Genomic DNA, 27,197 nt, shown 5'->3' on the forward strand with positions numbered 1-27,197 from the left:
TGGTGATCTCGACGGCTGTAGCGGCGATTTCCTCCCGGTCGATGGTCAAAAACATTTTCCTTCATACAGCCCCACAGGAATAAGTCACAGATTGCAATCGGAAGAAACGCTGGGTGGGGAAGAAAGAAGACCATTTTCAAGAAACGTGCGGACCGCGAAGGCCCGGTGTTCGGACCAAACCATAGTAATGACTGAAAATGGAACGACCCTCCGTCACAACGAGGCCCCTCCCGGTTCCTTGCACCCGCCTTCTCCATACGGGATGTACCGGCTCTTTAAAACCGCACTGTCTGTTTTGTTGCGCACTCTAGAAGAAGTAAGTACGTCAATAATGTTTTTATATATTATAATTTATATTATTTATTATTTCGGACCTAATTATACTCAATACTAGCTGACGTGTACCCGGCGTTGTTAGGAGTTACCGTCGCGAACTTTTCTATAGGCCTTTTAATGATATACAATTCCGTAGTACATTATTTTGGTATTATTATCTCAGGTCTAAGAAGCGTTAACAATGTAAGCGCCCAAAAATATTTTATTAACGATTTGATTTGAAAACATCAACTTACTATTGATGTAATAATATGTAAACATTCACGTTGAACTTCTCTAAATGACAGTGAAAACTATATCAAAATCCGTTGGGTAGTTTAGAAGAACTAAGAGCACAAACAGACAGATGCGGAAAGCGACTTTATTTTAAGATTTATCATTGCATTAGTATTTTGGTAGTTTTAAATACTCCTATTTTACTTAAGCCATGCTGTATGTGTGTTTACTACAATCATCATGTAAAATTCCATGATACAGCCCAACATGGCGTCGATAAATAATAAATATTGATTATCTAAAATAGACCAGATGGTAATCCTTTATCAAACGTAGTATACTTGCGGCACGTTCCAGAGTGGAAGATACTTTTAGTATCGCCATGGTGTAAGACCACCATTCAGAATTGAAACATTAGTCATGCTTGGTGACCAGATCTGAATAGTCAGGTACTCCCCCACCTTCCTCTTCCTCATCTCCTTCCCGTCCCCACTACCTTCAGCCTCGACACAAACCCCAATTGGGGATGCCATAGTCTCACTGGTTTCAGACGGTTGGGAACAGTTGGCACTCTTGGGCGGTATTCACATGTGATTCTTTTTTTTTTTTAATAATTCCAGGTAAAACAGGAAACGTTTTAACATAGTTAGCAGAAAAATGATTTAAGATTTTCACTGCCAAAAGTATTTTTGTTATTTGTTTTTGGGGTGTTAAGACCATACAGAGTCCATCATCAGGGCAGATGTGCCCACATCTGACACATCTGCCCTGATGATGGACACTGTAACGTTGTCCGAAACGTTGGCTAGAGAAGGAGTTAGCGCAACACGGCATAACACCCCAAAAACAAATAACAAAAATAGTTAGCAGAATTTCCCAGACTAGTGACATCTTCAGTTTTTAGGACTAACTAAATCTTCAGGCTAGTATAGTTGGATTTTTTCATGGAATAAAGAATTAATATGACAACAGAGGGCAGTGCTAATCTTATCAAGCATTTTTCAAATGTGTTATAATTATTAAAAGAAAATAATGTTATATCATTTCACATAATGGTGGATTGGTTATAATGTTCGTTATTTTATTTATTTATATGTGAATACCTTAATTGTATACAATATTCATCAACTTTATTATGCTATTATGTTCATCATCAATAAGATAACGTCTTGAATGGTAGTAAACATGTACACCGTACTGTTTCAACTTTCAACTCTGAATTATTATTCTCTTACACCATGGCGATACTAAGAGTATGTTCCACTCTGGAACGTGCCTCAAGTATATTACGTTTGATGAAGGATATGGTAGAGTAGTACCTTGTTATACATCACTGGTCACCAAAAAGCTAAATGCCAAATCACTATTTTGATTAATCTTTATAACGAATTGGTGTACATTATTAATAACAAAAAATATGCTTTAGATATATTGAAGGTTTTCCTATTGTTTCGCTTGAGTAGAATACAAATGAAAAGATAAATTACTTAATAAAAAATATAAATGTAAACTAAATTAAAAAATGTATGAACGCGTAAAGGAAAAAAAAATATAATAAATTATTAATGCTAAGATTATCTGTGACAGTTTCACTTGATTTACTTTTTTTCTTTCTTAAAAAATTATTTATAAAATAAATAAAAACCAGTTGTGTGCTTGAAATAGATCGATTCTAGACTCCGTTTGTCAAGTGATTTTAATGCCTATACCCTACAATATAAGGTATACCAAGAATAAACACGTATTTGGCTTATGGAAACAGCGTTTCAATCCTGAATGGTGGTCTTAACCGTTTGGGTGCCAATCGTCGATTTTCGTCGATTCGTGTTTTAGCGAAGATTGCCGATCGTCGACTTCCGTCGATTGCGTCAGTCGTGTTCTGATTCCCGCCTACGTCTGTACGTAAAATTCTAATTTTTTCGAAACGCCTGGACTTCGGGATCCTCCTCCGCGTGATTCTAAACCAATATTCTTTAATAAAACACCGATAAAATCATCGACATCCTTGAAAATTCAAAGAATTTATGGGGTTTTAAAAAAATATATAGTTTCATAAAAAATAATGTTTTTTTGGTGGCATTTTACACGCAACTGTATGAATTTTTTTGGCACTCAAACGGTTAAACCAGGGCGATACCGAGAGAATCTTCTACTCTGGAACATACCGCAAATATACTGTACATATATTTTTTTAATAAATTGTGAAATGACACAAATTCATTCAGATTAACAGTCGAGACTTACCCCTCGACTACAGAGGCCGATTAAGATAAGGAATTTGAACACTTTTGAAATAAGTGTTCATTATCATTTAAGACACAAGATAAAATCGGTTAAATGTTTTTTGTAAAGACAGATTAACAAATATGTTTTCAGTTTTTTTTTTTTTTAATAAGATTATTATAATCCCGTATTAGAGAGATTTTGTTGTTTACAACAGTTAACTGTTTTCTGCAAAACAAAAATTTATTTTATTTTTCAAATAAACTTTTTTTTTTAAACAAGTTCATTGATTTCATATTTTTTAACGACCGATTGTATAGTAATTCATTGTTAGATTTATTACTTATTTACCAAAACCAATACACTTATACCTACGGTAATGGTCCTACAAATCTATCAATACACTTATACCTGCGGTAATTGCCCCACAAATCTATCAACACACTTATACTTGTGGTAATGGCCATATAAATCTATCAATACACTTATACCTGTGGTAATGGCTCTACAAATCTATCAATACACTTATACCTGTGGTAATGGCCCTACAAATCTATCAATACACTTATACCTGTGGTAATGGCCCTACAAATCTATCAATACACTTATACCTGCGGTAATGGCCCTAAAAATCTATCAATACACTTATACCTGTGGTAATGGCCCTACTAATCTATCAATACACTTATACCTGTGATAACGGACCTACAAATCTATCAATACACTTATACCTGCGGTAATGGCCCTACAAATCTATCAATACACTTATACCTGTGGTAATGGCCCTACAAATCTATCAATACACTTATACCTGTGGTAATGGCCCTACGAATCTATCAATACACTTATACCTGTGGTAATGGCCCTACAAATCTATCAATACACTTATACCTGTGGTAATGGCCCTACAAATCTATCAATACACTTATACCTGTGGTAGTGGACCTACAAATCTATCAATACACTTATACCTGCGGTAATGGCCCTACAAATCTATCAATACACTTATACCTGTGGTAATGGCCCTATAAATCTATCAATACACTTATACCTGTGGTAATGGCCCTACAAATCTATCAATACACTTATACCTGTGGTAATGGCCCTACAAATCTATCAATACACTTATACCTGTGGTAATGGCCCTACAAATCTATCAATACACTTATACCTGTGGTAATGGACCTACAAATCTATCAATACACTTATACCTGCGGTAATGGCCCTACAAATCTATCAATACACTTATACCTGTGGTAATGGCCCTATAAATCTATCAATACACTTATACCTGTAGTAATGGCCCTACAAATCTATCAATACACTTATACCTGTGGTAATAGCCCTACAAATCTATCAATACACTTATACCTGTGGTAATGGCCCTAAAAATCTATCAATACACTTATACCTGTGGTAATGGCCCTACAAATCTATCAATACACTTATACCTGCGGTAATGGCCCTACAATTCTATCAATACACTTATACCTGCGGTAATGGCCCTACAAATCTATCAATACACTTATACCTGTGGGAATGGCCCTACAAATCTATCAATACACTTATACCTGTGGTAATGGCCCTACAAATCTATCAATACACTTATACCTGTGGTAATGGCCCTAAAAATCTATCAATACACTTATACCTATGGTAATGGCCCTACTAATCTATTAATACACTTATACCTGTGGTAATGGCCCTACAAATCTATCAATACACTTATACCTGTGGTAATGGCCCTACAAATCTATCAATACACTTATACCTGTGGTAATTTTTTTATTTATTTATTTTTTTAATTATTTTTTATTTTTAATAATATGTTTACATGGTACATAATTCATTTTACATCTTGGGTCTTTATACTACTCTTCCATTGAAAGCATTTGCTTGTGTATGGAAGGGGAGTGTACATAAATGTTGTTGTTAGTTAGTACTTAAAATAATGCATTGTACATAAATGTATGTTTGCTGTAGTATTTTTTTTTGATAGTAGTGAAGGATAATATATTAATATAATAAATTTAAAAAAAAGAAAGGAATTTATGGAAAACTAAGGATATTTGTGAGAATAATTAAGTGACAGTAGTTTTTTTTTTGCAGAATATTTTTAAAGTGTCTCTTGACAGAGAGCAGTATTTGGGTTTTATCATTAATGCTTCTGATTTCTTCTGGTAGACGATTGAAAAAAGTTCTTCCCTGGTAAGTATAATGATGTTGTGCAAAAGACGTATTTAGTTTTGGGCATAGAAAAACATGTCTAAGTCGCGTTCTGTTTTCATTTAAAAATTGATATTTACCTTTTTCTTTTATAATTTGGATTAATGAGTTTTTAATATATAGGTCTTTAAATGTAGGTACTTGAAATTCTTCAAACAGGCGTTCTGTTGGGTAGTCAAAGGATTTTTTTAATATAATTTTTATAATTGTTCTTTGTATAATTTCAATTGGAAGAAGGTTACATTTATACGCGGATCCCCAACTAATAATAGCGTATTGTAAAGTGGATTGAACTAAGGCATAGTAAATTAAATATAGATTTTTTATCGACAGAAAGTTTCTAATTCTTAAACATATATATATTAATTTTCTAATTTTGTTTACTACTTGACATATTTGTTCCTTCCATTTCAGATTTTTATCAATAATTACTCCTAGATATTTAACTTTATTTGTTGTTTTTAGTACTGTACAGTTTGATTTGCAATAGTTTTGGCTGTGAATTTTAGTATTATTATGTATGACAATGTTAAAATTTTTAGGAGTATCATTTGTATGGATTGCAAATGGAATTACAAATGTCTTTTCATTATTAAGTGACAGTAAATTAGTGTCGAAAAAAATCTTGAGCGTGTTGATGTCTTCTGTGGCCTTTAATTCTACTTTTTCCCAAGTCTTATCACTTATTATTAATACTGTATCATCGGCGTATGACGTAATTTGACCATGTAAAGGTTGAAAAAAAATATCGTTTACATATATAGTAAATAAAATTGGTCCAAGCACTGTACCTTGGGGGATTCCAAAGCTTGTAATCTCTTGATCACTATTAACACGATTGATTTTTACTACTTGAGGACGGTTTTTTAAGTAGTCGGTGATCCATTTAATCGCGTTGCCTTTTACGCCGGTATTATTCAATTTTTTTAATAGCATCTCTTGGGATATGCTATCGAATGCCTTTCTAAGGTCAATAAATATACCCGCACATTTTTTACCTTTATCTAATTATTCTTAAATGTATGAAGTTACGTTAGCAATATCATTTTGTGTGCTGAGTGATTTTATAAAGCCAAACTTGTTTTTTGTGTAATATTTTATTATTATCTACAAAACTTACCAATTGTTTTTTTACTATTTTTTCAAAGATCATTCCTATATTAAAAATTAGACATATTGGGCGATAATTCGTTGCTTGATGTGGACCTCCAGATTTGTAAATAGGTGAGATTATTGTGGTTTTGTAGTTCATTGGAAAAATTCCATTTGTTAAACTTAAGTTTATTAAATGAGTGAAAGGTTTTATTAAGAAGGGTTTCATTTAACATGTGTGTCGTAATAGAATCAAAACCGGGAGACGAACCTCCTTTCATTTTTTCTATTATTTTAGAGATTTCACATTCTGTTATTGTTTCAAACATTGAAAGTATATTACGTTTCCGTAGATTTTTATTTTTATGGTTTTCTTGGTTTGAAGGCTTATGAATATTTTTCGCAAGATTTTTCCCAACATTTGCAAAGAAGGAATTAAATATGTTTGCACATTGTTTAGGCTGTATATTGGCATCTATAATTTTTTTATCATGTTCAATGTACTTAATGTTTTGTGTTTTTTTGTATTTTCTATGGCGAAATTAACAGTTTTCCACATTTGTTTATGGTTATTTTCTGAAGATAATATTTTATTTTTAAAATACTCTTCTTTACTTTTTTAATATAAGATGTTAATTTATTTTTATATTTTTTATAGAAAATATATGCTTTTTCATCTTGGGGATTTTTTAAAGTTATTTTGTAAAGTTTTTCTTTATTTCTGATAGATATAATAAGTCCTTTGGTAATCCAAGGCTTTAAACATCTTTGATTTTATGTGTGTTGTTATCTCAGTTGTCGAATTTTTAATGTGTTGTGACATAATATTTTCGAAGTTAGTCGAACAAATTTCAGTATCATCACTGTTTAAAACATTATTCCAATCCTCCTTTTTTAATTTTTCAGAGAGAATAGTCATATCTATTGTTGATTTTTTGGTTATTAAATTATGTTTTTTATGTTTAATATTATTATTATACAGAAGTAAGCATGAGTGATGATCAGTTATGTTAGTTTTCCAAATAATTGATTTTATTTTGTGAAGATCTCTAATGTTTACATTTTCCAAATGTGGTCTAAACAAGATGGAGTATGTTCTTTTATTTCCCTAGTATTTTTATTTATGCAAGATATAAAATTTTGTTCAGTCATACAATTGATGTATTCATTTTTGTTATTATTTTCTATTTTTTCATTAATATTAACGTTAAAATCTCCTACGACGAAGCAAAGTTTATTTTTTAATTTTAATAATATTTATTTGAGGTCATTAATAAACGTAATAATACTCGAGCCATGCGTTCTATAGATAGCTATTAGATGGTATATTGATTTGCCGAGTTTGAAATGTACTTCGATGCAGTTTACGAAGTGTATTGGATGTTCTATTATGTTAACAATACTAAATTTATTGCTTGCAAATATTATTATTCCCGAATTTTTATTGATGTCTACTTTGATAGAAATATAGTTGTACTCAGGTAAGTGATAAGACGATGACTCCGCGTTCGTTAATGTTTTGGATAACACTATAAAGTCCGGTTTTTTAAGTAAATTATTTATTTTTAGAATTAATTCATCTAAATTTTTTTGAATGCTACGGATGTTTATGTGCATAATATTTATATCATTGATGTTTTTAGAAATAATTTTGTTACACGAATCGGTACATATACATTCATATTCTTGAATTTTAATATTTAACTCTAATTCGTTACTTAAGAAATCATCCATTTAATGCATTTTCGGTTGTATTTTACAAAATTATTATAAGATTTTTATTCAATGTCATAGTTAATTCTTTCTTTGGCTAATTTAATCATGTAAGATCGGAACTTACATGTTTCGCTGTTTGTTCGGTGGTCTACTTCATTCATTTTACTGTTCAAGGAGTTTATTTCTTTCTTCTTGTTAGCTGAGTTGCAGTTAGCGCATTTGGGTGGCAGTTCCAGGGATTTACACTCGGAGATGGGATGATCTTCTGAACAGTGCTTGTATGTTGGTTTATTCATTCTATTGTAGCATTTTTGTGCTGTGTGTCCAAATCTTTGACAGTGGAAACATTGGGTAAGAGGACTGCAGTCTTCTACATAGATTCTCATGAATCCTAGATGATTTTTTTTATTAATAAGATGTAGTCTCATTTCGGGATTTGTTTGTAGTATTAAGTTTTTGCTGTTAGTTTTTTTGTTTGTAATGATGGCCTAAACTTGTAATATTTCTTTGTCTTGGTATTTTTCACATATCATTTTGATGTCGTTGTTTTGTTCAATGATGTCTTCTAAGAATTCTTTTTCGATATAGTCTTTATCAAGACCTTTGAATATTACGCATGGATCCGTTTTCAGAATTACCTCCGCTATTATAGTTTTGTCGACTTCATTTATCTTATCTTTTAATTTTTTGCGTCTTCTTTTTCTGGGCATGTTATTATAAGGTTTTTTTTGTTTTTTTAATTTCGCATACTCGAATTCCCAACTGCGATATTTTAATCTTTTGTATTTTCTCTTTTATTTTTTCAGTGTCTTCTTCTTTTAAGCTTTTAATTATTATAGGAAATCGTTTTTCTTGCATTTGTGATATTAAGTTTTTTACTGCAGAAGAGTATGAAAATGGGTATTTTTGTGCTTGGTTTTTTTCTAGAATATCACACTTTTCTTGTAATTTAGCTAATTCTATTGCCATGTGCGATATCATTTCCATGATGTTATTTATTTCTTTCATCATTTTTGATTTGGTTTCTTTGGTAAGTTTATTTTCTTCCATGATTGTATGTAAGTCACTTATGTTTTGTTTCGCCTTTGTTATGAAAGCATGCGGATCGACCGCTTCCTCCATTTTTCCAGGTTAAAAAAATATATTTTCCGTAAATTTATGTATTTATATAATTTGTCAATATTTATAATTTTTGGATTGAAGGTGTTATTTTATTTATTCACCGCTTACGGCGCTCACTCGCGTCCAACACCGTTGGAGGTTTGGGCGACACTGGCCTATTATACTACGATAATGGACCTACAAATCTATCAATACACTTATACCTGCGGTAATGGCCCTACAAATCTATCTATAGACTTATGCCTGTGGTAATGGCCCTACAAATCTATCAATACACTTATACCTGTGGTAATTGACCTACAAATCTATCAGTATACTTATACCTGTGGTAATGGCCCTACAAATCTATCAATACACTTATACCTGTGGTAATGACCCTACAAATCTATCAATTCACTTATACCTGTGGGAATGGCCATACAAATCTATCAATACACTTATACCTCCGGTAATGGCCCTACAAACCTATCAGTACGCTTATACCTGCGGTAATGGCCCTACAAATCTATCAATACACTTATACCTGTGGTAATGGCCCTACACATCTATCAATACACTTATACCTGCGGTAATGTCCCTAAAAATCTATTAATACACTTATACCTGTGGTAATGGCCCTAAAAATCTATAAAATTTCCCTAAAATCGAAATGCAGCTATATACGTACAACTTATTCCTGCTATCTGTATTTTTACGTGAAAATGGTCGTAGTGGGGAGAAACATTTTGAATTGTAAATGGTTCATTGCGCGGATTGTAATTGGTTTATTCCGCTGAAATGGTCTAGATTGGGTAGAGTAAAAAAAGTTATGTACGATGAAGAAGTGGTAAAAAGAACCTGGTAGCAATAAAAAATACTGGTTCAATGTGCATTTTGTAGATGGTCCATATAGTAAATGGAATATTGTAAATGCTTAATTAATTAGTTTGTAAATGGTTCATTCTTCAGATTGTAAATTGATTATTCTGCAGAATAAACGTGTTTCATTGAACAGATTATAGATTATGGCATTGTATTCTGCATATTGTAAATGGTTTATTTTGCAGAATATACGTGTCTCGTTGAACAGATTGTTGATTATGGCATTGTATTCTGCAGATTGTAAATGGTTTATTCTTCAGAATATATGTGTTACACTGAATAGAAATAAAATACATTAGATCATGGCGTTATATTTTTGCAATTTTCTACATTTAAAAAAAAATCATCACTTAACATAATACGTAAAAGGTGAAAGTATTTTTTAAATTATTTTGTTGTATAACATCGTTCTGCAAAACGTCACTTCATTACACCTGCCGATAAAAGTTATCAATCAAACCAAATTCATCAATTATTGCTTCTGTTTAATCTTATTTTTCCTGGATTACGCGTAAACCTAAACAACATAATAATTGAATAAAATGCAATCCTGATTAAAAACTAATTTAAACAGTTTTTTGCGTTCGCTTCGACTACACAGTAAAATCAAGATGTTTAAATTAATTATTTGTTTAGTTCTCTCTTTATTCGCTGTAAGTATTTTTTTTCACTAATGAACAATTTGTCCTTAACTTAAACATAAAATATTAAATAAAATAAACTGTGATGTATTTATATAAAATAATTTTTTTGTTTTAAAACCAACGAATTTGTCGTCAAGATACGCGTGTTATGAAAATTAACAAATTAAAAAAGAAAATTACAATCTGCGGTGAATAATTAATTATCAATATTATAACATTTATTTATATTTATTATTTATATAATTTTTTTTTTCATAAAATACGTAATTAATGCATTTATATAACAAACAACTTCTTAATTTTATAAATTAATAGAACAGAATCCAAGACTAACTAAGACATACTAAGACTATTAAATTTTTTTCTAATTTCTAAAATTTAAAGTTGTCTAATTTCAAACCCTTTGTACATGTAAGAAAATTACCCTTTTATTTAAAAGAATGATTTGTTTCTAAAATATTTTCAACAAAGTCAGAATTATTATTATTATTCAAACACCTACAGTGTTCATTAATAGTTTTAAAATTTCTTTCTCACATATATAAAAAGTTCCATTAAAAATTCAATTACAAATTAATTTATAAACCCCATAATTGTTTAAGATATCATAATTTTCTTGTTATTTAATTTATCAGGCGTAGACAATTCCTCGGCTGGCTAAGTCCTCCATCACAACACAAGCAACATTTTCAGCTTACTGTGGTGGTAGTATGAGATTTTCAAATATTGTCAGGTTTTTCGTAACCCGGAATGTTTGTCTTTCTTTTTAATAAAAAAATAAAAATCATTTTTATAATTCGTTATAAGTACAAAAAAACTGGTTGGATAGTCTTTGGGATGTTTTTAATAAATAAATTTATAAATGATTATTTAAAAATTTTTTTTTTTCCATTTCATCACTATGTCAACCATGCGTGGATAAAAAATGGCGAGGTGTGTTGTTCACGGTATAAAGGATCAATCCTCATTCGAACCAATTAAAAAAAATTAATAGACATTTTAAAATAGATGAATTACAGTGAAAAACTTTTTTCATGGACTTTTTTATGGACGGGTGATTTTTTAAGCATGCCTTTTTCACTTAGTGTTCTTTTTAGGGTATTGTGTCGTCTTAAGACCCCGTAGTAAGCGTTCAAAGATGGTTTTAAAGGGAGAAATACGAATGGTAAATACGAATGTTAGAGGGAGCGCGCTAATATTAAAAAAACGATAATATTTAACCAAAAATGGGAAAATTTTCAATAAAACACGACTCGTTTGAAATAGAGCAAAAATCTCTCTACAAATGCTTTAGTTACATTTAAAGATATACTGTGATTTTTTTTCATGCTTATAACTTATTAAATAACAGAACGAAACGTGTTTTTATAATTTTCGGAAATTACTTTTCGTTCGCTGAGATCTTTTGAGATCCCTGAGGCGTATGTGTGGTAAAACCATGTATGATCATGTGAGGAATGTGGAGATCCGCAAAGAGTGCAAGGCTGATGTAAGCGTAATGAGTAAGATCAAGAAAGGGACGCTTAGATGGTTTGGGCATCTAGAGCGAATGAGCGAAGAAAGGAGTGTAAGGAGAATATACGATGCAAATGTGAATAGTAGCAGAAGTCGGGGACGCCCGAGGAAGACATGGCACTACCAAGTGAATCAGATACTTGAGTCGGGCCATGTCAAGAGTCAGAACAATAGAAGAGTATGTATCAGACGAAATATGAATGTGAATGAGGCAAGGAGTGTGTGCCAAGACCGAGTTGTTTGGCGGTCCGTCCTCTCTGCCTACCCCTGCGGGAAACGGCGTGATGGTTAGTTAGTTAGTTTTTAATTTGAGTTTTTTTTTGGAAAAAACTGATGATTTTCTTCACACCATGTTTTGACGTAATAATATAAAAATGTTTTTAGGCTAGTTTTTTATTCATTTTAAAATTAAACCTAAGCTAAGAAACTAGATAATTATCTAAGCCAAAATATAAACCTATCCTTAAATAATCCTTATAAGAGAAAAGGCAAGAAAAAATTAACCTAATAATTTAGCATCAATTACAATCGCCGCCGAATTAACTATTGTAATGCATTATCATCTATTTCAGGAACTTAAATACTTACTTCTCATTATTATCCAACTAATAAATTATGTTTTTTTTTTTATTACAAAAAGTGGGTATTAAGCGTGTTCATAGTTTCTATACATTTACCATATATGATATTATGTACTTGCTCCTTATTTTTATGATATATTATTGTTATGTGTTTATAGATATCTTAATTCAGTGTTCAGCTTTAAACTTTGTTAAATCAAATATCGTTCTACATATTTGTTCCAGATCGCGAACTCCAATGAGTTGTATCCATCCATCAACCCCTTTGATTCTCCCTGCACCAGACCAGGAACCGTGTGTGTAGATTGTTACGACAGAGTTGAGTGTATACAGATCGATGATACGAATTACTTAGAGGTCCCCTCGAGCTCTTGCCCGTCAGGCACCACGTGTGTGAATTCCACTGGAGCTTGCACAGCCAGCCCAAACCCGCCCTGCCATAATACCCCGCCGAACGATAACTACAAATTTGTATGCCACCAAGTAGGTATTTTTCCTGATCCATTCGAGTGCCAAGGATATCACGTGTGTGCTCCAAAAAACCCCTTCCCATCGTCAAAGGATGGACCAGGACCTGTACTTGAAGATTCTCTAAAATACTTCTGTACGGGGGACTTCTATTATGACCCCAAAACGACTCTTTGTCGTAATAAACTGATAAACGGATCGTGTCCTGATGTGACTGGCTCTTGCAATGCTGTGGGAGATGTCGGAGTACTCGCCAGCAACCCTGCTCTGTACTACATCTGTCTTAGTGCAAATCAATCTGTTCCGGCTGAGAGCTTTCCCCAGATCTTCGCCTGCCTCAACAATTTTGAATACGACGTGAACCTTAGAAGGTGCGTCGACCCAACTCCAATCTCAGGCACGGACAAAGATGGTAAGTGCTTTGCAGTGGGACAATATGTAGATCCCAGCGGATGTTCTTTCTACAAAGACTGCTCCGCTGTTAATGCCACTGCAATTCCTAGATCATGCGCTACCGGAACATACTTCAATCCGAAGACATCCGCTTGTGTGGAGTACACTTGCGCAGACGTGGATAAATAAAACAGTCTTATATTAAAAAAACGAACTTTAATGAAATTTAATTCTTATTATACCAGTTGCGTTTCAGTGTCTTTTTCTGCTTGTTTAATGTTGCAATTTAGATTAACTAACAATATTAAAAAAAATTATAATGATGTAAGAATTCAGAAATGTGATAGTGTTACTTTATTGATATCATATAACTATTATGTAACTATTTTATTTTTGAAAATCATTAAATGAAACACTGTTTTATTTTTTTTCAAATGTCTCTTATTAACATGAAATCGCTTAACAATTTTAGCACAAAAGTATTTGAACTGTATCTTTCTGCTCTGATATGTCCAACTCCAGTAGAGTATCCAATATCCAGTAGAACTCTAGTAGAATATTGTTACCCATGTAAACCACATTCTCCTATCTGAAATTTTTTTCATCCTTAAAGATAGATCTCGAAATGTTTGGTTAGAGTATTGACACATTAATAGTCCATACAAGGGAGCCTGATATGCCTCAATATTGGGGAAGAGAATTTCCACATTAATAGTCAATCCAAGGGAGCCTGATATGCCTCAATGTTGGGGTGGAGAATTCGCACATTAATAGTCCATCCAAGGAAGCCTGACATGCCACAATGTTGGGGTAGAGAATTTGCATATTAATAGTCAATCAATGGGAGCCTGATATGCCTCAATGTTGTGCAGAGATGTGCAAAATGGGTACCCAAAACCATTTGAAATGCAAAATGGAAATGGGTCAAAACTTTTCCATTTGAAAATGCAAAATGCAAAATGGTTTTTAGAAAAGCATTTCAAATGCAAAATGCAAAATACCTATTTTCAAAATGCAAAATGGTTTCTCAGGTCAAACAATTAAAATAATTATAGAATTTTTAAACAGTTTTGTCATTTAATAATGGACATCAATGTAGAACTCACATATTACATGATGGTAAATCAAAAAATGCCACGACTACGGATTATTAACCACAAAAAATTTGCGCGGGACAAATTTTGCCAACGTAAAAACATACAAAACGGATATCTAACATTTAATATTACAGCGTCATGGCCCCATGTTCAGTATTTGAATCAGTATTTTTTGTAATGGTATCACTCAATTGCCAGGGCTCCTACCAGGGAGCAACTTGACAAATGTAAATTATCTCTCATAGCGAGGTTGAGGTCCGACTGATATTTGGGGCTTATGAAAAAAAAATGAGTGGAGATAGTAGGAAGAATGTTGCAAAAAAGCATTTTAAATGGAAAATGCATTGAGAAAAGCATTTAAAATGCAAAATGCAAAATGGTTTTTAGAAAAGCATTTAGCATTTCCATTTGAAATGGATTTGAAATAAAGTACATCTCTGATGTTGTGGTAGAGAATTTGCACATTAATAGTCAATCCAAGGGAGCCTGATATGCCTCAATATTATTATTACAGTATCAACAACAATGGCCAATAGAGGTGCTAAAGGCGATAGTGTAGCGAATTGAAGTTGACATTCCTGTCAATGACGGAAAATTTAATTTATTTAGTACTTGGTGATGGTTTTTTTGCGCTTTATTTATATTTCGATTAACATTTATTAAAAAAATATATACATATTAAAATGTTCCAAATAGTAGGTTCTGTGTGTGCAGTTTACAAATATAAAAATATCTATTTTTCTTAGCATATGTTAAGTTGTTTTTTAATGTAGGTACCTACCTAGTAGTAAAAACATAATAAAATACAACAGATTAATTACTATAAGAATTGGGCAGATCCATTGAAGTTTGAGCAGATAATATTCAAGCATGACTAAAGTAAAAATAATCAGGTTTGAAAATCTCAGTAAAACGAGTCTACGCCAAAATAATGTTATCATTACATAGATTACAGATTCAGAACAAATAAAAGTACAGTAAAAGAAACAAATGGTATAAAATGTATAGAAATAAGTATTAGTCATATATTTTCTACGACAGAATTTCTATGACATTTCCTTGCTTATCAGAAAAATGAAAAACTTAGTCACGTGTTGTGATTTTTTTTTGTTTTTCACTAAGATAACAGAAAACAGGAAACACAAATAAATTTATAAGCACAAAACACATTTTAAATGGGTACCAAGACTGCCAGCGAACACTGAAGACAAACATGAAGGAGTTTTGCATCTGTATTTTCGTTTCAATTACGGGTCCAATGTCGGAAAGATTTAACGTTGGCAGCGCGTAATTTCTCAATAATCCATTCGCTTTTTTACTTCAGATCGAGAAATGGGAGCTACAAACTGATTTAATGGCAATAAATTTTAAAACATCATTTCATGAGGCTCATATTGGAAGTGAACTATCGATATATTCGCTGTTCATTTTGCTGCTGTACGAAAGTAATTTTTAAATCTTTTGGGAAGTTATGGCGCAATTTGTGGATTTTATTAAATATTTCAATTTAAAGTGTCTAGTAAAAAAAATTTACAAAAAATAAAGACACCCTTAATACGTACAACTTATTTTAAAAACAATGCGTTTGAATGTACTTAGTGCCGAATTCCCGTCGAATATTTTCATTCACTGGCGTCGAGGGGTGTTAATAATAATATACTGACAAAAAATAAATCCCAAAATTTCTTCCGAAGGTTTCAAAATTTCTATCGAAGCGTGGTGCGACCCTCAGGCCGAAGAATGCGAGTAATACACACAAATTATTGTAGTAGCGATATTTGTTGATTAGGGGAATTATTATATTTTAATTAAACATAAATTAAAACCTATACCGACAGTAGGTATTAAGCATGGAAGTAATAACCGATGGAAAGACAATAGAACCCATATTCAATACTAGAGAATGAAGTTTACTTTTTTTATGTCACTGGAGTAAAGCTCCGCTCTTAACTACCTGTTGTCATGGTAATACGGTAAGTAGGTACAAGGCCGCATTTGGGATTTTTATTAAATACATTTTTTAATGAAAAATATAACATTTATTTAATATTTATACAGGCTCAGAAGTTCATCCATGTAAAAATATAATTTAAAAAGTTTTATTCTTTAAAATATTTATACAATTACCATAAATTGAAAAAAACATCTTAAAAACGACAAACTGATTTTGATATCATACGTCATACATGCTATTGCAACAGCCAAGACGACGATCATTAGTAACTTAACAAAATCTAGCATAAATACAGGGTGTATCGGCACGTACCCGACAAACTTTAACCGGCGATCCATGAGCATATTTAGAGTAAAAAATGTTATGGCCACTTTGCTGTTCGGTAATGATTTTTTAAATAAAAAAAATACTTATTGAAGACAATATTTGCGATTTTTAAACGAAAATCTGAAACAGAAAATCAGAAAAGGATACGGTCACATCTAGGACTCGAACCCAGGATCCTTGTCTTGCCGCGACACAAGACAAGGGTAAAAAAAAAATTATTCATACACCACTTACCCTCAACACCAACGCTTACGTTCCTTACTTGCGTAACTCTGCACTTAGTTATAATCAAGCAAATAAATCTCATACTTTCATTGCATTTAATAACCATTACGATTGTAGATCTTCTATGTATACTTACTTGTTTAATTAATGTTATTCTCTCAAGAACAGAAGACACTAAGTACCGACAAAAAATATCTCAAATAATAATATTCATGGTTTATCAACAAACTTACACATAAACCTAAATTACCCAGTCGCTGATGTACACAAACACCCACCATACAAAGAAGCCCACAATGGACCCAATTAACTCTATTGATTACTTCCTTAATAACACGACACAAACGACAAGCAATATAAATGCACTAAAAAAAAACGATCTCCAAATCAGATGCTCTAAAAGAATTTGCCATGAATATCCGTAGTCAAAAAAATAAATTTGATAACCTACTTGTTCTACTTACTGACCTAGGAAATGAATTTGATATCATTGTTTTGTCAGAGTGCTGGATTAGCGCTAATTACATGCCGAAAGTAATAAACAATTACTCTGTGTACAACACGTCTCACCACAGGTCACAATCTGACGGGGTCATAGTTTATGCCAAATCTAACCTAACACATACAGTATCTGAAATTTCACTCGACCATGCAAATTGCCTTTATATCTCAATCGACAACTTAAATATTTTTACCATATATCGCCCCCCTAAGTCCAACAATGTCGCCTCTTTTCTCTACTCTCTAGAAAAAAATATTAATGAAAAAACCAATGATCTCATCATAATCGGTGACATCAATATAGACATCCTAAATGAATTCAGTCCCCACACTACAAATTACTTAAACCTAATGGCACTACATAGCCCTATACCATACATCAACACACCTACACGAGTCACCCTCACTACAAGACATGCATAGATCACATTATGGTTAGATCAAAGCGAACTGCTAATTCAGCTGTATTCGAATCCACTGTAACTGACCATTACTCTACCATTCTTGAACTACACAACACTAAATCATCCCCCCCTAAGCCCAGTAATCCTTCCCATAAAACTGTTGTAATGGATCATCTGATGAAGTATCTTAAAGAAGAAAAATGGGAATCTACCCTGCTTTCTAAAAACGTCAATGAAGCCCTAGAAAATTTCTCTGCATCACTAACTGCTCACATTAATCACGCTACTTTACCCATTATAACGGCATCCAACAAAAAAAAATTAAAACCATGGATTACAAATGGCCTTATCGTCTGTATACGCAAAAGAGACAGACTCCCCAAACAAGCCCTAAACAACCCAGACCCCCAACTCTTGCGCTTCTATAAAAAGTATCGTAACATTTGCAATAATCTAATACTAATAACCAAGCAAAACTATTACAAAAAAAAATTGAAGAATCAGGGACAGTAAAGTAATCTGGAACGTAGTCAATGACATCTCAGAAAACAAAAACACCTCACTCAAAATTCAATCACTCGTTAATAATGGGAAAAATATCCAAATCCATGATGACCCAAAAACCCTAGCCGATCATTCCAATATTTTTTTCAGTAACATCGGTACGAACTTAGACAAAAACATCCTGAAAGTGACCAACAAAGCACAAAAACTCTTTTCCCCACGGGTAAGACAACAGAACTCTCTTCACCCCGAATTCACTCTAGCACCAACCTCCACTAAAGAAATCGTTGACACAATCCTCACCATTAAAACAAACAGTGCCGCTGGTGATGACAATATTTCTCCCTACATAATAAAACACATAGTTCACTTGATTACCAAGCCGTTAAAACATATCGTTAATCTAAGCTTTAAAACCGGTTCCTTCCATCACCAACTTAAACATGCAATGGTTATCCCAATACATAAAGGTGGTGATAAAACAAATATAGAAAACTATAGACCCATTTCCTTGCTAAGTGTCTTGTCAAAAATCATTGAAAAAATCGTTAAAAGTAGGCTTGTCTCCCATCTAGAAACCCAGAAGATTCTCTCGCCTAGTCAGTTTGAATTTCAAAACAACCTAAACGCAGAATCTGCAATCTTAGATTTGACTGATAAGATCACTAACAGCCTGGATGAAGGCGATTCCTGCTTAGCCATATTCTTAGACCACCCCATACTTCTAAAAAGGCTAACTCAAATAGGTATTCGAGGTAGAACTTTTAACTGGTTCTCATCATACCTAACTGATAGATCGCAAACGGTGAAAATTAACAACATAGCTGTAAGTAACCCTTTACGTATACAATTCGGAGTCCCACAAGGAAGTGTCCTAAGCCCTATTCTGTTCCTCATTTATATAAATAAACTCTGTAACCTTCCCATAGCCGGAAAACTAATATTTTTTGCAGATGACACTGTGCTTATATCCCGACACAAAAACTGGAAAGGAGCATTCGACATAGCTCAAAACGACATAGACCTTATAAAAAAATGGTTAGATGATAATCTCCTTACTCTTAATGCTGGAAAAACAAAATTCTTAACCTTCAGTCTGTCAGCTGCAACCCAACCTACCAACAACCAGAAGATAATAATTCACTCCTGTCTGAGAACTTTCTATTCCTGTAATTGCCCAGTTCTGGAACAAGTCACCCACATAAAATACCTGGGGGTCATCACTGACCAACATCTTCGTTGGGATCAGCACTTGGCCAGTCTAACCCCACGCATCCGCAAGCTCTCTTATGCTTTTCGAAATCTAAGAAATATCCTTACTACCTCAATTCTTAAAACTGTATACTACGCTCTTTGCCAATCCCTACTAGCTTACGGCATTATAATCTGGGGTGGTTGTGCTCAATCTACCATCGAACCTCTCCTAAAAGCTCAAAAAATGGTAATACGTGTCATTAACAAGCGACCGACTAGATACCCCTCCACTCGACTCCTCATAGAGTATAAGGTCTTAAACATACGACAACTCCACCTAAAATTTTCGCTAATACATTTCCTGTTGAAATATAAAAATAAAACTCTTTTACAACACAACTACACCACCAGAACAATAACCAACGGTCACTACAAAGTACCTTCACTACATACCACGTCAGCTCAAAGACAATTTTTCTTCCTAGCTCCTAAAATCTTTAAACTTATCCCTGAAAACCTAAAAACCGTGAGTCAACCCCATTCCTTTTAAAACAAATTACGAAATGGATCCTTACACACGGAATACATTACAATTACAATACCCATTACCCATTCATTCTACACTCTATCAACTTAATCACCTTTCAGACAAAACATAACTTATTATAACATATAAAACATAATAAACATATAATACAAAATAAACATTTAATACATATAACATATGTTATATGTATTATATATAACATATCGCCTGGATAAAAAATCAAGATATTCACTTTATTCAAAAGATTATAATTCCAAACCAAACATAACCAAAATATGAAAAGTAAAATTAAATATTATACACGTTCTTCAAGAATTATCCAAAAATACATACACTCACATATAAATGTGTGTTTTCATATTTCAATATATGTCTGTGAAAAAAATAAATAAATAAATAACTTTTTACTACAACACATAAATACCTGTCACACTTAATCACAAACACGTTAACACCTCAGCACAGGTTCTCCTAGTGAGGTGTTCACGTAACATACAATATCACCCACACACAGTTTTACCTATATCAACCTATGTTCTTTATTTTTTATAACTTTTTTCTGTACTTTTTTCTCTGTACTACAATATAAACCACGGTAATCATTTGTAAAATGTGTATTCAAGAATAGACATAAAATATATAACATAACATAATTATTATTCCCTAACTTAGCGGTATAGTACGTAAATAAATAATTAGTCTGAACTATTTACTCAAATTATTAGTAAATAGATCTTATAATCTTCTTATAATTCTCTAACTTCTCCATTCTCTTGCAACCCAAACTAGCTTTTCATCATTTTTCTTTTTCATACCATAGTAATGTATAGATTCTGTTCAAACTGTAAAATTCAGTCGCCATAACACAGGGTCATCCCTAGCATGGAGGGTGAAATATCACAAAAACCATATGAACCCTCTAAGTCTTGTATTAATAAAATAAAATAAAAATCTTAACTTAATTACTATTTTATCTGTTTTATCCTTTGTCAAAGTTTGAAAGAACGTCGCGTCGTAACTCAACACACGTACGTACGTACAACTTGGCGGGCCAGGTCTCTTCTGCACTGATTTGCTACTAAAAAGTCATCTAGGTAGACTACTGTCCTTAGTCCCTTCTTTCTTAGCAGCTCCGCTACCCAGTTTGAAAGCAGCGAGAAGATCCTTGGCGCTGATGACAGGCCGAAGGGCAAACACGTCATATGAAGGAGTTCTCCATTGTAGACGAGGCGCAGGAATTTCTGTTGTGATCTTGCGATAGGCACGTGGAAATATGCCTGGGAGAGATCTAATTTTATCACCCAATCGTCGGGTTGAAGGAATTCCGGAACCCGAAAATGGCTGAAGAGTTTGAAGGGCTTTGAGTCTATGAAGACGTTTAAGGCCTTCAAGTTGAAGATGGGTCTGAAGATTTGGTCTGATTTGGAGGTAAGAAACATATTTATGTTTCATACCTGATAGGAAGCTCGGTCAGTCGTCTGATTCTGCCTCCAGAATCTTTGACGCTTTCATCGTTTCTTGACTTTGTCCTGAAATTCTGCCTGAGCTCGGCCGACGGGAGAGCCAGAGGAGGTTTACACAACGTGAATCCTTGCTCCTTCTAGGATATTCAGGATTAGTGGTGACGCCCCCAATTCCCTTCACACCTCACGATATGCCTTCAGAGGTCCTCTCCAGAAGGGCTCTGGCCTCCAGTCACCTCCATCGCCTCCTACCCCGATCGCTAGTCGACTTGCGAAAGGACTCTTGCTTCTTGGTGGGCTGTCGATGTGTCCTATCTTCCTCTGGCCTAGGAGCGGGTCAAAAGGGCTTCCTAGGGAATGAAGGTGGAGCTTCCCTCACCGACCTTGCCATTTGTGAGATAGAGTGTTGTGGTTGACGAGGGGTATAGAACGAAGGTGCGACACTTAACACCTTGTGTCGTCCCCCGTTTGCCAAGATGTAGGCCGCAAGTTCCTCTTTATTAAAGAGTTGACTGAAGCTCGGTAGGATCCTGGCGAGGCCTTCCCTGGTAAAGGGGTCCGTTACTTAACAGGGTTAAGTTAACAGGGCCATTCGCCTACTTTGAAGGCATTTCATTCGCCTTCTGCATACAATTTGTAGGACGTTGTCGGTGATTCTACTGTATGGGGATTCCATGGCAAAAATCTATTGAATTTTTTCGAACAGGGTCGAAGGGTTCAAGCAGGTGCAAGGATCGGCTGCCAAGTTTACCAGCGTCTGCATATTCCCTTTTACTGTCTCCGTTTGTGACAAGATGGCATTAGAGAGAGCTCCCAGGGAACGATCCAGGATTGGTGCAAAAGAGTTGTTCTTGTCGAGCCTCTTCAGCTTTTTATTCACTTCCAGCTCTACGAAGGCAGGCATGGCGGTGTAAGCCTTCTGGGTTTCGGCATAGCGAACCCGCGACCATTCCTCTGAGTTAAAATGTTGAAGAGCCGAAATAACTCCCACTCTTCTCGCGTCCGCTTTCGGGATCGGTGCCTCTTTATCCGCGGTGCTCGGGTTCCCGAACTCCAGAATGTTCTTCTGGGTGGCTAGGCCGGCGGGTAGTTCTAGGAACCCCGATACTTCCCACCGTGTACCTTCAGCGGGGTCTTCTCTCCCCGGGGATTCCTCGATTTCTACGCGACTGCCCATTAGGGCGTCCGTCAGAGCGGACACCTGTTGCGTCGTTCAACTCGCGGGTTCAGGTGTCTGTAACCCCTCTGACTAGACGAGGAATCGGAGTCCGAATCCTCGCGTCGGTGCTTCCGGGAATCTTGCGTTTGGTCGCTGTTGCCGACCGACGCCGCGTCATTATTTCCGATGTCACTCATTAGCGCAACAATCACGATTAAACGTCGACAAAACACTGATAAACAAGATAAAACTATGAGTCAATTTCTTGTATACAGTATATTTGTAAAGGGTAGAGAATAAACTATGATTTTTTCACTTAAAGTTGGTTTTCAAGCACGTAAGGCGCGAATAAACGGCGCCATACGAACAAAAACATCACGTGACCTGAAATGCGCGTCATTACTGTGTTGCCAGTAGGGAGAGAAAGTGTGGCAACTAAGGAAAAGGGGCAAATATAGGGAATAAACACGCGCGAAACGTAAATGAAAAGGGCGATAAGGAACGCAAAATATGATATTACACAAATGTACAAAAACAATTACTAGTGTATTACATATTTTTTATATTTATTTATTGATACATAATAATATTTTTTTTATAAAATATCATTTGGAATTTGAGCCTTTTTGGGTGTTTTACTCGTGGTAAAGACCCCATTTTTCAATTTTATGTCGGTAAATAAAAAATGTACTGTATTGAAAATATGTAAAATAAACGAATCTAATTTAAATATTAAGAAATAAAATAAAGTTAGGTAATAAAAATAAAATAATTTGCATTTGAACTGGTTATTAACGTAATTGGTAACTATATAATTATAAAAGTTTAAATAATGGGAACTTCCTCCGACAACTTCGCGGCGCGGAACGCCGCCCATACAGTAATATTTGAATACCTAAGAAACATTGTGATATTTAAATTGTTTAAGGTACACATTATTCTTACCTCAATATAATATTATTCATTAAAATAAATAAACGTTAAAAATTGTAGGATGCAAAGTAAGGAATGAAGAATCAATTCCGTTTGAAATTGAGAATAAGATCACAATTGAGTGCGTCACAAGATTGAACTTATTCACTTAATTCATTCATTCAATTTTGCCCATTTTTACTTTACATTAATTTGGCCTCACGGAAAAGATTTTTATTTTGATTTATCAAGTTTTTGGCGTAATTTAATAATTTTCGACTATTTCAGGCGTTATTTTAGTATTTTACGATTTTTATCTGGTTTTAACGCGTTTTGATTTTTTGATATTTTATGATGATATAAGACAGTTTTACGAACCTGACGCTTTTTATTGTTAACACACTGTAGTCGGGCGCTTCAAACAATAGACTCTAGCCTATAGCGGGTGTTTTTCGCGAATAGCGCAAAAATATATCGCTTCAGCTAAATTTTCACCAGAATGGGCAGACAAATTATCGACGAATATTTCCTCATGACTTTCGTTATTATCTGAAGACATTTTTGAAGGGTAAAAGAAAATATCAATTAAATAAATTCCACTAAAAAACACGTCTGTTTTGTAACTCTGTATATCATAACTAAAGCACGTGCATATTAGCGCCACTCTATCTTCACAAGTAACGAGTGCCGGGAAAAGTCATTCAGGAAATGATTATTGTAATAGCATCCTCGAGATTATCTCATAAGAGAGGTCCAATGAATTTATAACACGTCTAAGAATATACTCATATTCCCAGTACAACTAACAAACAATCTTTGAAATTTAACACGATATAATTGCCTAATTATTGCAAGAGTAGATATGTGTGTACATAAAAGAAACAACGGCTTATCTTTTTTTGCTATATGTGTGTGTAGTTTGTAATGTCTTCAAGCATTTAGATTAAATAGTCACGGGAAATAATAATAATAATTTTCCTTCCTCGCCTTTGAAGTGGAGCCGGCTTAAAGGGTATTTTTACCCGTCCCGCCGATAAGCACCAGTCGGCCGCGCGGGTAAAAATACCGTTCCCGCTCATAGTGTGCTAACTGTTTTTTTAACCGTTTTCAACATTATTTTACTTTTGAGGATGTTGACACTATTTGTCCGTTTTTAACATTTGTGAACGTTATAGACTTTTCCTAATCTTTTTACTTTAGTTTCGGAGGTGTTTCCGTGAAAAAATCCGCCAAAAATGACATTCTTATAAAACTCGTCAATGCAATTATTGCGTTGTGATCGAGATTAGATTCCTCTTATCACCGACTCTATGGCACGGAAAGACGTGATTTTTGCTTTTATTTCCCAGAATGACGGGTTAAAAGTATTCAGAGTTGAAGATACCTACTCTCAGTATCGCCCTGGTGTAAGATCACCATGCAGAATTAAAACGTCGCTTCAAATGGCTTTGGCCGTGTTTGGTTATCAGATCTGAATAGCCAGGTACTTCCCCGCCTCAATCTTCTCAATCACCCTCCCCTTTCCACTACCTTCTTAATAATAATAATAACATGGTGTTTATAAAGCGCAGTTTAGTGTCATTTCACTTTAAGTGCGCTTAACTTCAACAATCCTTACAAAATTCCCCAAAGAAAAATGTCTTCGTCTCACTGCCCCCAGATTGTTGGGAGCACTTGGGACTCTTTTGCAGAATTCATATAATTTATTTAATATTCCAACAAAATTTATAATATTTGCATAACATTATAAATATGAGAAAATATAACATTGGCAACTATTCAATGGATTAGGATGATGGGTAATTAAAAAATATATTTTAAGTTTTTTCTCAAATATTTCGTAATGTATCTCTCTCTGTTCTTGTGTCTGTAGGAATGTGACTGAATAATTTTAGGTATAAATTTATAATGATGTAATTTTATGTCTAGTTGTCAATCGACTCAATAGCAACCTTCTTCAGCTCTACATCTCAGGGTGCTCATTTCCTTTCACTTAGGTACTTAACTCATCACGGCCTAGACAAGGCTTATCTTGGTGTTCTTCGAAATGCTTCTGTCCCTTCACATATCGTAATCGACGACATTGTTTGAGTTTATACAAATCTATCTTATTTTCACCTGTCAGATATTATAATCCATCCGAGATTATATCTTTCCACTGATCAAAGAAATAATTGCCGATATTGATTGATCTCTTCAGTGGAAAGTGATTAATTTCGTTTGCGTTTGATGTTTGTACCTTAGAACAGTAAAAAATGTGTGTATTTTCGATTAAAATATAATCTCCCTAATCAAAAAAAGGGTATATATAGAGGGCAATTTGCAAGAATTTTTGTCATTGTAAGTGTGCCTGCCAGAGAAAAAAGTTGCCAAAATGTATTTGTTAAAAATTTGTGTTTTTGGTGCAGTAATTCTAAACGTAGGTCACAAATTCCTAATTTGTAAATATTTTAAATGAATCAAATTATGTATACTTAAGTGTTCTATATAAAATGTGTCAATTTCTTTTCAGTGCTTTGGAAACAGTCTCGCTCTTATTGACGATGATGGCAGTGGGGATGAAGGATTTTTATCAGAGTTATTTGACGACGAATTCATCAGTCTTTTAGAGCAATCGATTTTTGAAAAAAAGGACTGCAAGAAGCCAGGATTAATGTGCGACGACTGTAATCATGTGGTATATTGCATTGAGATGGAGGGGGGGACATGGAGGAAAGAAGAAATTGAGACATGTGAAAAGTACAATACCTGTTCGGAATCCTCCGCTACTTGTACTACCAGTCGTAACCCGGCTTGCGAGCAACCAACTCCTGAATACGAATTCACCTGCAGATCACTTGGAGTCTTCCCACATCCATACGACTGCCAAAGCTACTATATGTGTGTTCCAACAGACTTAGGAGAGATTGAAGAGGTTCCCATAAACCTCAGATGTGATGATCCATTTTATTATGACCCTCTGACAACACGGTGTAGTGAGAAGACCGAGGAAGGAAAGTGTCAAACCATTTCACCAAATTGCACGCATCCAGGGGAGACTGGACCTATTCTTCAAAACCCAAGCCTCTACTATTTGTGTCTGCAGGCTAAAGGTTCCCCAGCGATCACGGCCCAGGTTTTGGTGTGTCCATTCAACGAGAAATACGACAATACTTCGAAGATGTGCAAGGATCCCGACATAGCTTCTCAGAGGTTCGTCATTGGTTCCAAACAAAATTTTTAGAAACGTGGATTTTTGCCACTGTTGAAGCTGTTGACTCTTTTTATACTGACTATTATTTTCCTTCCGAATGCGATGGAGTTTAAACTTCATCACAGTTCGTCAAATGTCTACATTTTTAAGTGAATTTTTACGTTTTTTGTAATACGTTTCTATTGATTTGGAATCGTTCTACAATTGTTTTCCTCTCCTGCTTATTTCTCTATTATTTTAATTTTATAACCAATAATACAAGTCTTAACATTAATACGCCTATCGTACCACATTAATAAGCCTATTGTACCATATTAATACGCC

General features: G+C 34.0%; 1 protein-coding gene across 1 annotated transcript; it reads left to right on the forward strand.

Annotated features, from left to right (window-relative positions):
* The first annotated feature begins 23,600 nt into the window (after positions 1-23,600).
* Positions 23,601-26,903, forward strand: LOC149420639 (uncharacterized). The gene is made up of 2 exons (XM_089635976.1): positions 23,601-23,648; positions 26,193-26,903. Exons 1-2 carry the CDS (start codon positions 23,601-23,603, stop codon positions 26,901-26,903), a joined length of 759 nt encoding a protein of 252 aa, XP_089492102.1.
* Positions 26,904-27,197: the final 294 nt, after the last annotated feature.

The sequence above is a fragment of the Hesperophylax consimilis genome, chromosome 10 (assembly GCF_061612785.1).
Source record: "Hesperophylax consimilis isolate HC1 chromosome 10, BYU_Hcon_1.0, whole genome shotgun sequence".
Classification (NCBI taxonomy): Eukaryota; Metazoa; Arthropoda; class Insecta; order Trichoptera; family Limnephilidae; genus Hesperophylax; species Hesperophylax consimilis.

Bases quoted from the DNA above. Each gene is read 5' to 3' on its own strand.
- LOC149420639 (XM_089635976.1), top strand. From the start codon at position 23,601: ATGGGAACTTCCTCCGACAACTTCGCGGCGCGGAACGCCGCCCATACA. The intron at 23,649-26,192 runs GTAATATTTGAA...ATTTCTTTTCAG, and splicing joins CGCGGAACGCCGCCCATACA to TGCTTTGGAAACAGTCTCGC.